This window comes from Symphodus melops (assembly GCF_947650265.1).
Source record: "Symphodus melops genome assembly, chromosome: 21".
Taxonomy (NCBI): domain Eukaryota; kingdom Metazoa; phylum Chordata; class Actinopteri; order Labriformes; family Labridae; genus Symphodus; species Symphodus melops.
Genome location: NC_136711.1, coordinates 2,778,496 through 2,792,229, shown reverse-complemented (window position 1 = coordinate 2,792,229; position 13,734 = coordinate 2,778,496). Strand labels below are relative to the sequence as shown.

At 41.5% G+C, this 13,734-nt stretch overlaps 2 protein-coding genes across 2 annotated transcripts in view; both read left to right on the top strand.

Moving 5' to 3' along the window:
• Nucleotides 1-13,734, top strand: part of arhgap17a (Rho GTPase activating protein 17a) — a 101,328-nt gene that overhangs the window by 30,330 nt on the left and 57,264 nt on the right. The window lies entirely within an intron of this gene.
• hbae4 (hemoglobin alpha embryonic-4) lies at nucleotides 8,997-12,253 on the top strand. The gene is made up of 3 exons (XM_079334456.1): nucleotides 8,997-9,386; nucleotides 10,269-10,473; nucleotides 12,021-12,253. The coding sequence occupies exons 1-3, from the start codon at nucleotides 9,295-9,297 to the stop codon at nucleotides 12,147-12,149; spliced, it is 426 nt and encodes a 141-aa protein (XP_079190582.1). The 5' UTR covers nucleotides 8,997-9,294; the 3' UTR covers nucleotides 12,150-12,253.

Genomic DNA, 13,734 nt, shown 5'->3' with positions numbered 1-13,734 from the left:
TGACAGGACAGCGACCAACAGACCGACTGACTGACTGACTGCTGCTACCCGGGATGACCTCACTGCGCCCCCTACTGGGGAAACCAAACAGCTACAGCTAGCTGTTAACATTAGTGCTGTCTATTACAAGTCTGCAAAGCTTGTTATAATTACAAGGGTTTACGTAACTGTGTGATAGCAAAGACACACAGCCCATCTGTTCAAAATATGACGCAATCTGTTTGCTGTGTTTTCTAAATGACGTAATGACGTCAACACTGACAGCTATTAAAGAAATAAGCCAATAGCATGAACTATTCCATGCAGCAAATATTAATGTTTGATGTGGATTAGCCATTATTAGCTCAGACAAAAATAGAACTCAAATACATGTTGTTGGGTGTTTTTTTCAAAGAAAAATTTCTTCCTTCAGTTGCTTCTTCACTCATATTTATATACCATAAATATTGGTGGTAGGCGATGTTATAAACTGAAGTGTCAGCTTGCCTCAGATTATTTTCAAAAGCAGTGCTGCTGAAACGTCACTCATTTGATCCTTAAAATAAAAATGGGCAAGACAACATTGAGAGCAGCACTTGTCGCGACTGAACCCAAACGTAGAAGAGACTGAGGGGTGTAAACAAATAAAAATGTATTTCTGAAAATGCAGGGTAGGTGTCCAGGGCTGGGGGGTTAAGTAGTGAGCAGGAGGTGGCTGGCTGGTAGGCTAGTTAGTGGTTTGCTTGGTTCTGTACGGTAGATAATCCTGGGGACAAAAAAAAAAAACAGGAGTCAGAGGTTGGTCAGGCAGGGAAAAAACAACGTCTTTGGTTGGTAAGCAAAGGCAAACTGAAGCTGGACTTGCAGCAAACAAACAGCAGAGACTGAATGTTGAAGCAGGGTTCTTGTAGGAGACGATGATTGCAGGCAGGTGTGTTGATTGAAGATACAGAGCAGGTGAGCAGAGTGGAAGAGGACAGATTGGAAGGGGAGGAGGGAAAATACACCAAGCACTCAGCACTCACACAAAATACTGAAAAATGAAATAAAGAGAACACACACCTCATGCAGACAGGAGTCAAGGAGCAGGTGTGTGTGTGTGTGTGTGTGTGTGTGTGTGTGTGTGTGTGTGTGTGTGTGTGTGTGTGTGTGTGTGTTTGCATGTGTGTTCAAGTGTCTGTGTTGTCATTTCTAAGAACTGCAAAGACGCTGTTTTCTCCACACTGCCCTTGTGGTCTGGTTTGCTGTTGCTTGGTTACATGCTGCACATTTTCACTTTTATGCAGACGACTTCCTGCTGCAGGCCCCTGACAGCTGCTGCCAAACGTTCTGACTCCTCCACCTTTGCTTTCTGTGATGTACTGTGCCTGAGCTGTTATCCATGTGTGTGAGGTACAAATGACCACGGGAGGAGAACATGTTAATTATGTACATGGAAAAGTGCGTTCTTGTCAATGTGTGATAGTTGTGTTTTTTTCAGTTGCATTTTCTGCGTGTTTTGCAAGTTGGTAAATGTCAAGACACACACAACTTTCCACATGCACATGAATGACTCCTTCAATCCTGTGCTATATGTCTTTTTCTTCTTAATACTAATAACAGCAGCACCATATATGCTTTTTGTTGTGCTGCTTGCTGAGTGAGAGTCACCTTACGTGCAGGACTTACAGAGAACTGCTTTCCCTTTGTAAAGACTGTTTGCGATGCATCGCTGCAGGAAACAAGCTTTACAGATAAGCAGCTGGGGCAGGAAGCTGGAGAAGTTTGTTTACCCTTTTTTAGGAGGTTTTATTGACAAAAAAGATTCTGCTGATATTTAACTTTCTGTCTTTGATTATTACTTGATTTCTTAAAGCACATTATTTTACACTGAATTCAAAGGAAACAACACAATGAAATAAAGAATTGCAGTATTTGCCATTTTTTGAAGTTGTAACTGGAAACTGTTGGATGACAGTGCAGATTGCTGAAAACGTCACCAATTTAATTTAACAATGAATATTTTATTTTGAAAGGTCACATATTCTTTTCAACACATTTTAATAAATCTTACAACATGTCACTGTATCTGGAAGTTGAGGAGACAAGATGGAGAATATTATAATCATCATTGGGAGGCTTGTCGACAGGCAGAATGAAATGTATGATGCATAAATTATGTGAGCTTTAAACAAGTATTTTTATACAACTTGTTTTTGTCTTTGATGGCAAAGTTTCACATGGAAAACATTTCTCAGTTTTATCAACATCACTTCCTACTTCTTAGCTCCACCTTGTGGAGTAATATCGGAAATATGACGTGACTGAATATTTGAAGTACAACAACAGTTTGTGTTGACAGCAGGCTTTGAAATGACGGTGTGGAGAGTTTTGAACACACTCAGTGTCCTTCATACCTGGAATTAGAGACGAGTGATTCGACCTCCATTCAATCAACATATTTTAAAAGTTGCTTTCTGAGCCTCTTGAGGACAGAGCTGACAAAGCTGGACGTTTTATATTTACAAAACTGCACAATGAGGTTGTTAGTACAGCTGATTGAATTCCTGGCAAGTACAAGAAAATTGGTTATTTGTTCATGCTCCGACCGCTGAAGTGAGCCAGCGTGAAGTCATGCAAGAAAACAGTACTTTGGGTAATTTGACAAAATTAAACCCTTGATAAGAACTTTTAAAGGCTGCTGTCATCAACTTCCTCTTCCTCCTCCTATTGGTCTCTTTATGACCAGAGTTAGGGTTATTAGTGAACTAAAATCACCAGGTTCCACTATCTGTCATGGCCCCTATGGGAACAGTGGGTTATGACTAACAGCATGCAACTCAATGGGAATGTGACAAAGGATTAAATGTCATGATATGATACTTCATAAAAACGTGTTCGGAGATACTGATGTAAATATGTACGAACACTTTAATCTATTGCACTTATGTGAACGTAACAAAGTAAACAACTATAAGTCAAACAAACAATTTCAAAAACAGAAAAGGGAAAATAATCTCATGAAAACATTTTTCAGTTTGAACCCAGAACAGTGTGGAGAGTTTCCACAAGGGGGCAGCACACCACCCCGACACATGAAGTTCAACACAAGTGTTCACAGCAATTCAACACAAACACACAGATGGCATCAACGATAGTATAGTGAAGGCATCTGGCCCCCTTACAGATGAGAGCGGAGGGAATTGATCAGAAGACTGCCCAACACAATGAGCTCCCAGGTTAACTGTCCATGCACCAATACACCAAGACAAATTCCTTGTCTATGTAAATGTACATGGCAATAAAAACCGATTCTGATTCTTAAAAGTGTTCTGGTTACTCGGAAGGGGGCGTGACCAAAGACGGGGCTGGGGCAGCACGTGGGCTCCTCTTGAAATCTGATTTGCAGCTTGGTTTGTCCAAGGTGAGACTTCAGTTTAAATCAACTACTCATACTGTGTTGGAATGAATACTTGTAGTTTTCTTTACATGAGAACATGTAAATAAATACTTTCCATACATTCTGTATAAAACAGTATGAAATTAATGATTTTATAAAAATGTACTCGTTCACTTTCCATTAAAGCTTTTTTTTTTTAGCAATTTAGTGTGCAGGAGTTTAAATGCAAATTTTACACTTTAAGTATTTAAGTCTAAGTTTGATTTTGAGTAATTTCAGAGTTCAGTATCAAGAATTTGACATTATCTTTGATAAGTGAAAATATAGAGTACATACATTCAATTAATTCATTTTTTATGCACACAAGCTTCCTGCCATCAGTGCCCCTCGATGTGCCCCCCTCCCATCAGAAAAAGTCTGGACACACCCCTGCTGTAAGGAGTGAACAAGTTTCATCTTTATCTTTTCTGATTGTGGCGACTTTGATGAACTCCCAACATGGCACCACCCAAATTCAAACTTAGCAACGGCCAAAAGTGACTTTCATGCACAGGCTCCAGTGGCGCAATCGGTCAGCGCGCGGTACTTATAAGACAGTAACCTGCAGAGTGATGCCGAGGTTGTGAGTTCGAGCCTCACCTGGAGCAGCTGACCTTTAGCAATGTTAACGTGTTAGAGCACAAAACAGTCTGAGAAAGGTTTACAGTCAACACAGACATATTCACTGAGTACTCAACCTTCATGACTTGAAATAATGTAGAAAGAAATACAAAGATTACTGAGATGTCACAAGTTGCTTTATAACAGAGAAAGACAAGATTGCAATTTATTTCAACCATTTGGAAGTACGCCTCAATTTTGTGTTTGATGACACTTTCAATCAACATTTTTAAAATGTTGGGTCATCAAAATGGAGAATCCTCGACAGCATCCAAGAGACTCAAAGAATCCAAAGTCCTGTTAAATCTGTGTGAACTTCAGGCTCCAGTGGCGCAATCGGTCAGCGCGCGGTACTTATAAGACAGTAACCTGCAGAGTGATGCCGAGGTTGTGAGTTCGAGCCTCACCTGGAGCAGCTGCCCTTTAGCAATGTTCTTGTTCATCAACAATTCTCTGACAAACACGAAGCAGTCAGACGAAGCTCACAGATTTACAGACAGAGAGTCCGGACGATTCATTTCAGCAAAGTGAGAGGAGAGACATGAATGTTAATTATTTGACTAAACTGTGTTCTAGTTGAACTGGGAAGATCCCAGTCGGAAGTCTAAACTGGAACGCCCCCTGAAGTCGTATTTACTAGTCGGAGGAACTCGGAGTAGCCCGAGTTAGAATCCAACATGGCTGCTACGTGCATCAACAGTACGTTAAAGCTGTTACTATAATGTTTATTCTTTTTGTGTGATTAAATCAATCACTCCGATAGTGTTGTGTAAGTTCTCTCTGTTGGCATTTTATTTTTTGTGCACACACTATCACGCAGTGTGTTGTTATCGTCTGGCGTTAGCTAACACAACAAAGCTACTCCTGGAGGCGGCCATGTTGCTTTTCCGACTTGCAACTGGTGTGACGTCATTCCCATGGACAAGCGTCAGCGTTTATCTGACATTACTTCAGAGCTTTTTAAACAAGACTGAAAATGATCAAAATGATCTACTGAAATTTACACTAAACTGAAAATTCAAAGTCCTGTCATATCTCAGGTGACATCAGGCTCCAGTGGCGCAATCGGTCAGCGCGCGGTACTTATAAGACAGTCACCTGCAGAGCGATGCCGAGGTTGTGAGTTCGAGCCTCACCTGGAGCATAGTTTAATAAAAAGTAAGCACAAAGTCACATGACCTGCTGTGTAGCCAAATAAATACTTATGGATGGTCTAACCCTCCTAAACCTTCGAGCCTGGTCGTCATGATCAAAGACCGAAATGTATTTCATGTCCTAAAGAAAGACACCTTGTTGATTTTCATCTTCAAACTGTAACTTAAAACGTTTACATTCAGGGACGGTTCTCGGGTCTGTTGGGGCCCGAGACAATAACTTCATGAGGGGCCCCAACAACCAGCATTTATTATTATTTCCCTTTTTTTTCCCACCGCCAGACAGATAACTCCTCTTTATTTGCCTTCATTAAAACATTTTGGTTTTCACAGGAATAATGCTGCAATGAGAGTGCGTGCTGTCACATGAGGCCCGATTAGGTATGTTTCCTGTCGTAGCAAAATTTGCATATTTTGAGGCAATGCTTGCCAGCCTTGCCTGTTGACAAGCAGCACCTCTGTTTGCATTTAAACTTATTTTTAAGATTTGAATCATTTCAATCTATGTTGGATTAGAGGTGCTTCGTATTGATGAGTGCTGCTTTAGCTCAGTTTGTAGTGCAGGAGCACCATGAAAACATGCACTACTCCATTTACAGCTTTTCACAGGTTCAACTCCTGGTCTTGGTGTTAGTGCAGCTCTCTCTCTCTCTCTCTCCTCAGAGTAGCTCTTTAAATCTCTCCTAATCCGTCCATTACATATCTTTAAAACGTGCCGCCTTTTTCAGCTTCAGCTGTGCTTACGTGCAGGTGTTCATTTTGAGCATGAAGGACTTTGGGAGAATCAAATTCATTACACGTGAATCCCAAACTCTTTCTGAAGAAACAGCCATTTGTTCTGTGTGTGTGTGTGTGTGTGTGTGTGTGTGTGTGTGTGTGTTTATGCAAAAGTTATAACGTCTGAGTACTTTAAGAGGTTGGAAGACTGAGTGTTGAATAAGTGAGATGAGATGGCTCACACTATCATCCTACTTACAGAAAGCCCTGTTTGCATTGACCACATTCAAGCAAAGAGCATGACTGTGCATTTTTTTAACAAGATCTATGCCAGGCCCCCACCCACACCCACACACACGCACACACACACGCACAAATATGCTGAGTCAGCTCTAACTATACCACTGAGTAACAGCTGACAGAAAAAGGTCGAACAACATCTCAAAGTAAAGTACAGAGTGTTTCTAGAGTAGCACAGTGCAGGCTACGAGATGTTTTTGAATAACGCATTAAATCATAAATGACCATCATGTAATGTCTTCATTGTGTTTTAAAAGACGACCTCCATTAGTCATTTAAATCCTCACCACACAAACTTGCTTTGGCACAAAAAAAGGGTGGCGGGGGGGGTCATGTCAGGTCATCATCATTTCTGACGCGCCTTGAGGGGCGGGTCCAGTGTGATAACCTCACTGGCACACGCAACCCTCTTTTAAGCTCATATATCATGTCCGACTTGATGACTGGTGTCGTATATATATTAGACTTGTAAGTGACAGGTCAGGTGATGTGATTCATGACAGCCTTTAATCTTTCAGACATTTTGTTTATTTTGAGGTTTTTGTCTTTATTTAGATGGTGATGATAACAGAGGCGCTACTTGTCAACAGGCAAGGCAGGCAACTGCTTGGGGCCCCTTGAGGGCGGACAAACTTAAACCAAAGCGGTGCCCCAAAACATGCACATTTTTAAATGACAGTAGGAAACCTCCCTAAGGGCGCCCCATCTGTCAGCACTCACTCTCATTGCCCTGATTCGAGTTGCATGCGTCATGGCGGAGAAAACCGAAGTTTGTCAGAGACGGTCAACAAATGAAATTGAAGACGAATTATCCGTCGTGTAACCATCAGGCAGACATGACGGTGATGAACGCGGGTTAGAGGGGCCCCCAAAGGATGTTAGAGGGGCCCCCAAAGGATGTTAGAGAGAGAGAAAGAGAGAGAGAGAGATAGAGTGGGGATTGACGTTCAGAAAAAGGATCCACAGGTCAGACTTGAACCTGGGCTGCCTGCTCCGACAACATGCAAGATGCTATCGGCTATTCGCACCCAAGGACATTTATATAAGAATAACATTTGATACAATAAGACATATGTTGTTATAATTTATCGTTTTTAATACTTCTCAGTAAAGTGTTTACCATGGTGTTGCATGCTGTATTTGTGTGTGTTCTCTCTCTCTCTCTCTCTCTCTCTCTCTCTCTCTCTCTCTCTCTCTCTCTCTCTCTCTCTCTCTCTCTCTCTCTCTCTCCTCTCTCTCTCCCTCTCTCTCTCTCTCTCTCTCTCTCTCTCTCTCTCTCTCTCTCTCTCTCTCCCTCTCTCTCCCTCTCTCTCTCTCTCTCTCTCTCTCTCTCTCTCTCTCTTCTCTCTCTCTCCTCTCTCTCTCTCTCTCTCTCTCTCTCTCTCTCTCTCTCTCTCTCTCTCTCCAGTGTGGTCATCTTGTGGCCGGAGTGTGTTTAGATTGAGGCTTGACCGTAAGTTGTCTTTGCTTGTTAGTGTTTGATTTTAATCTTGGATGAGATTTGTTTCTTTTTTGTTTCGTGATGAACATCTGTATTTAGTTGGTTAATAAATCTTTTAACACTTTGCTTTTAATTAGTTCTCCACGAGATCGTCTCATGTTTCTGCTTTTTTCAACGTTTTAACGCTCCACATTTGTTATTGTTGTTGCACATTAATAAATGAAGTAAGATTGAATTAGAAGTTTCTCCTTCAGTGAACAGGAGGTCTGTAAGCCTCCAGGTCAGGGGTGTCCAAAGTGCGGCCCGGGGGCCATTTGTGGCCCTTGAGTGGATTTTTTGTGGCCCTTGACTTCAAATCGAAGAATCAGAAGATTTTGGCCCCAGGCCTCATCAGATGGTATTTCGTTCTTTTTTTCTTTTTCACGTTAGCGAGGGAGACCTATAAAAGCCTGACTATTCTTTCCAAAAAATTAGAACACAACAGTTTCCCACTGCAATTAGTTATTGTGTATTTATATTAATTTTTGAAGAGGTCAAAATACAAAAAGTTCCTTCCAATATTTAAAAAAAAACAAATAAAAAAAACCCTGTGGCCCGTGAGCGATTCTAACGCCACAATTTTGGCCCGCAAGAAAAAAAGTTTGGACACCACTGCTCCAGGTTGTTCAAACCTTTACTGGCAAATCTATTTCTGGTTGCAAAGACTTCAACTCAAAGAAAGGGGCCTGAGGGCTGATGGGAGTTTGACTCCTTTTGAGGCCCAGCTTTCGAAGTGAGGCCTCATGGGAAAGCTGAATCTACTCTTCTTACTGCTACACGTTTTTTTTTTCTACTTTAATCGTTTCAAATGAAAAATCCTGACTGTCCTCGCTCCTGGTGTCACAGATAAAGGACTCTCACAACAAAGGTTAAGTCTTCTCTCTGATCCACACACTTTAAACACGCTGCCTCACGCTCACTGTCACTAATAAGGAGACTTCTGCTGACTCTTTTTTCAAGTGTATTAAGATAACATGGTGAATTGATTGATTGAAGTAAAGCTTATTGGGTTCCAGGAAGCAGCAGCTGATAAACATTACAAGAACCTCTGAACTGCAGGAAAGCTTCTGACTTACACAGAATCTTTTTCTCCCACAGTTAAAGTGTGGAAGGAGAAATGTTTAGAAAACCAAAGCAAATAAATAAATAAATACGTAACCATTGAATTGTTCTAATACACTTACAATGTTTTAAAGTAAGAGCAGTGAAAGGACTAAACCCTATTTACATTCGCCAAATTGTGGCACCAAGAGGTGCTGCATTACAGACCCTCACCATCTGCACCTCGAGGTCAGCACGTCATTGACGCAGATGGAGTACTGGCTGTGACGCACGGCAGTCACGCAGCAGATAGCGCAGCGCTGGTGGTGGGGACCCCCCCTCCGCCCTGCACTGCTGTCTGCTGTCCGATAACAACGAAGAAGAAATCCTCACTTTACCAATAACAGCTCGTTTTCATCACAAAGACATTGTCACCTCGTCTTATCTGCGTTTCCGTTTAATTCAGATGTAAAATGGTCGACTAAAACTTTTCACGCGCGTCATCAGCCGTCTTTTACTTTATTTAACTCATTTTAAAGATAATTCACAGTCTGGATATCGAGCAGACAGTCTGACAGACTGCGATGCTCTCAACGGCGGAGAAAAAGCTGATAGCAGATATTTGGGCTAGACTGACTCCTGTGGCTGAAGATATCGGGTCAGACGCGCTTCATAGGTATGTCCAGACTCAAACATACTTACAAACCTTCTTTGTGTTGGAAATAAACCACCTGTCACATGTTTCATGTGTCTGTCATTTAACAAACTAACTGCTGTCTCCCACCTGAGAACTTACACGGATCAACAAGATCAGAAGCAGCACAGCCCAAATCTCCATTTTGCTGCTCCGAGTTTTCTAAATGTTGTTCTATTTATTTTTAGTTTGGTCAAATATTTTTGATTTGATTGCGAAAGATTTGCAAAACATGCATGTAAAAAAAATAATAATTGAAAATGGAAGAAAAATGCAGATATTGGAAATAAACAGAGAAAACAGAAAACAAACAAAACAAGTGTCACGTGCAGCTTGGCAACACTGAAACATGTAACACCAGTGAGAGGAAGAAGTGAGCTAAACTTTCTGTGAGAAAAAACTCAACTGATTTAAAAAATAACAAATAATTTTTTTAATCTAAATTTGAACAGAAAAAGAAGTCCTCTACTCCTCTCTTATGTTAAGACTTGAAACGACTACGACATGATTGTCTGTGATGCATATAACTGTAGATGTTGAAGGATGACATCAGAGAATCTGTTATGTTGTGTTGGGTAGTTTACAGATCCTGTGTTGATCATCATTTGCATTAAGATCCTGAGTCTGATGTCTCTAAAGATGAAGCTTTAAAGGAGCTTAAAACAGCCTGATTTCAGTTTCCTCCATGGGGAGGAGACCCCGTTATAGTGTAATCATGAAGATAGAGAAGTCGATCATTAGAGGAACTCTTACTCTTTGGGTTGTTTAAACCATTTAAAGTCTAAATGCTAATGTGTCTATAAAAAGTAAACAAGAACCTAAAGAGTTGTGTTAAATGACATTCATTCCCCCGTCCTTGTCCAGGATGTTCGCCACTTTCCCAGGTTCCAAAGTCTACTTCTCCCACCTGGACATCAGTCCACGCTCGGCTCACCTGCTCTCCCACGGTAAGAAAATCGTTCTGGCCATCGCCGAGGGAGCCAAAGACATCAGCCAGCTGACCGTCACCCTGGCTCCTCTGCAGACGCTTCACGCCTACCTGCTCCGGATCGACCCCACCAACTTCAAGGTGCCTTCAGCGCAAACGTATCACAGCCGCTGTAGAGCTGCTGCTGCTGCTACTTTTCTTTATGTGATAGTCTTGAAACTGTGTTGACTTTTTCCGTAGTGTTTTTCTTAAATGACACTTAAAGGGGAGACTTTTTCTAAACGCAACTGTTGAACTCTGAAATCCGCTGCTTGACGATGACACCACCTCAGTCATCGTCAGATTGAACTCCTCTGAAGTCGTAATACTGACGTGTGTGTCACAGCTCATGACGCTGAACACACACAGCAACCTTCCCTTCTTTTGTAATGATTCTCCATCACAGGAACTATGAAGTATTTTACTTCCTCTGACCCCGTTGAGAGGAAGCTTCTCAGCTCCTGCCTCTCTCAGCATCATCAGAAAGGAGAAATCCTCCATGCTGTGTCGTTGTCAGGGAACTCCTTCGTGCAGTAGTTCTCAACTCGTCTAGCCTCAGGAACCGCCAGCGACTCCTCCGTGAGACATCGAGACACAAATTTCTGATATTTTACAACCAATCAGATTTATTTCATGAACATGTTTTCAGTAGATGTTGAAAAACAAGGGATGGAGACGAGAAACTAAAACAAATCTAACAGGTTTAAAAAGCGCTTTGTAGACTTGTTGACACCATTTTTATCCCAGCTACACATTTGTGACCCACTGAAAACAGCTTTGTGACCCAGTTTTGGGTCCCAACCCACCAGTTGAGAACCACTGCCTTAGTGGATAGGTCCAGTTCAAAAGGTCCCTGACACTGTTTGGTCACATTAGAGAACCTTTTGTCATGGTTTGAGGAACAGTTGGATTCTGCACAGCAGCAACTATGAACTCTTTTAGTTCCTAGGAACCTTTTCAGCTCCTGCTTCAGTGTTTGCTCTCTCTCAGCAACATGGCGGAGTGAATGCAGACAGAAAAAAAGAGTCCCCATGGTGTCTGGTTCTCAGGAACTTGCCTAGAGGATAATCTCTCCCCAGAACTGTTTGCACCTTATGAATCAGAAATCTATTCACCATCAATGCAGAGTTAAGATATTAGAGTCCCATTTGTGGGAGGTTTAAAATAGTACATTTCTATTTCAGTGCAGTGAAACACACATGGAGGCTTCCCTTTGAAAAAAAAAAAAAAAAAGTTTGTCGTTATAATATAAAGTATCTGGTGGATGGTTTGACATCGCCACCTGGTGTTACTGTCATTATATTATTTTTAGTCATTTGCACAGGTCAAAAGCCCTTTTATTTTCCCCGTGTTGAGACATTCACATGATCTTTGCCTCCAGCTGGAATGCTTCACTTTGAGCTGGATTCTTCATGTTTATAGTTTTTGCAGTAAAAAGACGACGGAGCTCCTGCGAGTCATTCCAGGACAGGAACTTAGACATTTTTGATCGTTGTTTTGCTGTTAAATTCGAATTAATTACCGCTCTGACAAAGCAAACTCCTCGGGTGCAGATCTTAAACTTGGGATTTGAGGGTTTTTTTTAATGAACAGAAATCTGGTTTAACACAGCATTCATTCAGTAAACACACCTTTTTCCTTCTCCTCAGCTGTTCTCACACTGTGTGCTCGTCGCTCTGGCCGTTCACCTGGGGGACGACTTCACACACGTCGCACACGCAGCGATGGACAAGTACCTGTCAGCTTTCGCAGCCGTGCTCGCTGAGAAATACAGATGAGACCGAAGGGGGGGAAACAAAGTATTTAAACACCTCTAAGATATGATTTATGTATGTGTGGATGTTACAGTGCAATGTTTTATAGTAATAAAAGTGTGCAATCATCACGTCTCCTGTTCCCTTGTGCTGGGTTGTTCTGTTGCAGAACCAAACCTTTGTTTGTTTGTTCATGTTTGATCTCATTCATCAATGATAGAGGACACCGAAACGTTTCCAAGCACATGACAGGTTAACAGATTTATTCAAGTCAGACATCTGTTTACTTTTATACATGTTTTCCATCGCAGTGAACTCCCAGTAAGCTTTATTTACATATTTGTGCATTTGTTTATTTATTCATCAGGAGTTCAAGTTTTTGTTGAGGAAGTTATAAAGACATGATTCAGGGAGACTCCTATGGCTGAAGTAGAAGAAAGTTTATACACACAAGAATACTCCGCTGGTGTCTATCCCCACCTGACCCTCCTTCAGCCTTTCAATATATCCAGAAATTGAAGTTATTTATTTGCATTTTTCTAAATAAAAGAAATTAAAAAATCACAAAAAATATGTTGACAATGTCCTAAACTCCTGGTGCTCCTTGTTTTCAGTAGCGTGACGTCAGTGTGGAGCTGTCCATGGTGCTGAATTGAACAGTGAACCTTGCGGCACTTTAATGGTGCATTCAAGTGAAGTCGGAGACGTCGGGAAAACGAGGGTACCAACTGAGAAATGTGCACTAACACTTGCCCAAGAAGGAACAACAACTCGGAGAGTCGGAAAACAACAAGCTGCTCGACCTACCGACATGACGTCAGAATCGTCGCATCAACTTTTTGCTCAAATCTACAGTAACATTTTTTTTTTACTGATATTCGTGAAAGCATCAACGCTGTTGAAATCACGTGAACACACTGAAGTGGGAAGACCGACTTCATAATTAGGATGTAACTAGGATGAATGTCACATGATTTCTCGCTGCATTAAAGGGCAGGCCTTCCGGCAGTCATCGTCATAGTAAATTGCTGCAGAAGTTCGAATTGATGGCTCTTCATAGGTCGTGAATTTAAGAGTCACCACGTTTCAATCCTAAAGGAGGATCCTAGAGGATGAAGACCCATACATGTTTTATTTCTACACGTTGTGTGTCACCAACTTGCTCTGATAGAGAAATAATAATAGTGCAAAGCAGGCTAAGATTATTAACCTCTACAGCAGTGGTGTCCAAACTTTTTTTCTTGCGGGCCAAAATTGTGGCGTTAGAATGGCTCACGGGCCACAGGGTTTTTTTTATTTGTTTTTTTTAAATATTGGAAGGAACTTTTTGTATTTTGACCATCTCAAAAATTAATATAAATACACAATAACTAATTGCAGTGGGAAACTGTTGTGTTCTAATTTTTTGGAAAGAATAGTCAGGCTTTTATAGGTCTCCCTCGCTAACGTGAAAAAGAAAAAAAGAACGAAATACCATCTGATGAGGCCTGGGGCTAAAATCTTCTGATTCTTCGATTTGAAGTCAAGGGCCACAAAAAATCCACTCAAGGGCCACAAATGGCCCCCGGGCCGCACTTTGGACACCCCTGCTCTACATGAACAGTAACCC

Coding starts and splice junctions, on each gene's coding strand:
- hbae4 (XM_079334456.1), top strand. CDS start 9,295: ATGCTCTCAACGGCGGAGAAAAAGCTGATAGCAGATATTTGGGCTAGA. Junction 9,387..10,268: donor GGGTCAGACGCGCTTCATAG/GTATGTCCAGAC, acceptor GTCCTTGTCCAG/GATGTTCGCCACTTTCCCAG. Junction 10,474..12,020: donor TCGACCCCACCAACTTCAAG/GTGCCTTCAGCG, acceptor CCTTCTCCTCAG/CTGTTCTCACACTGTGTGCT.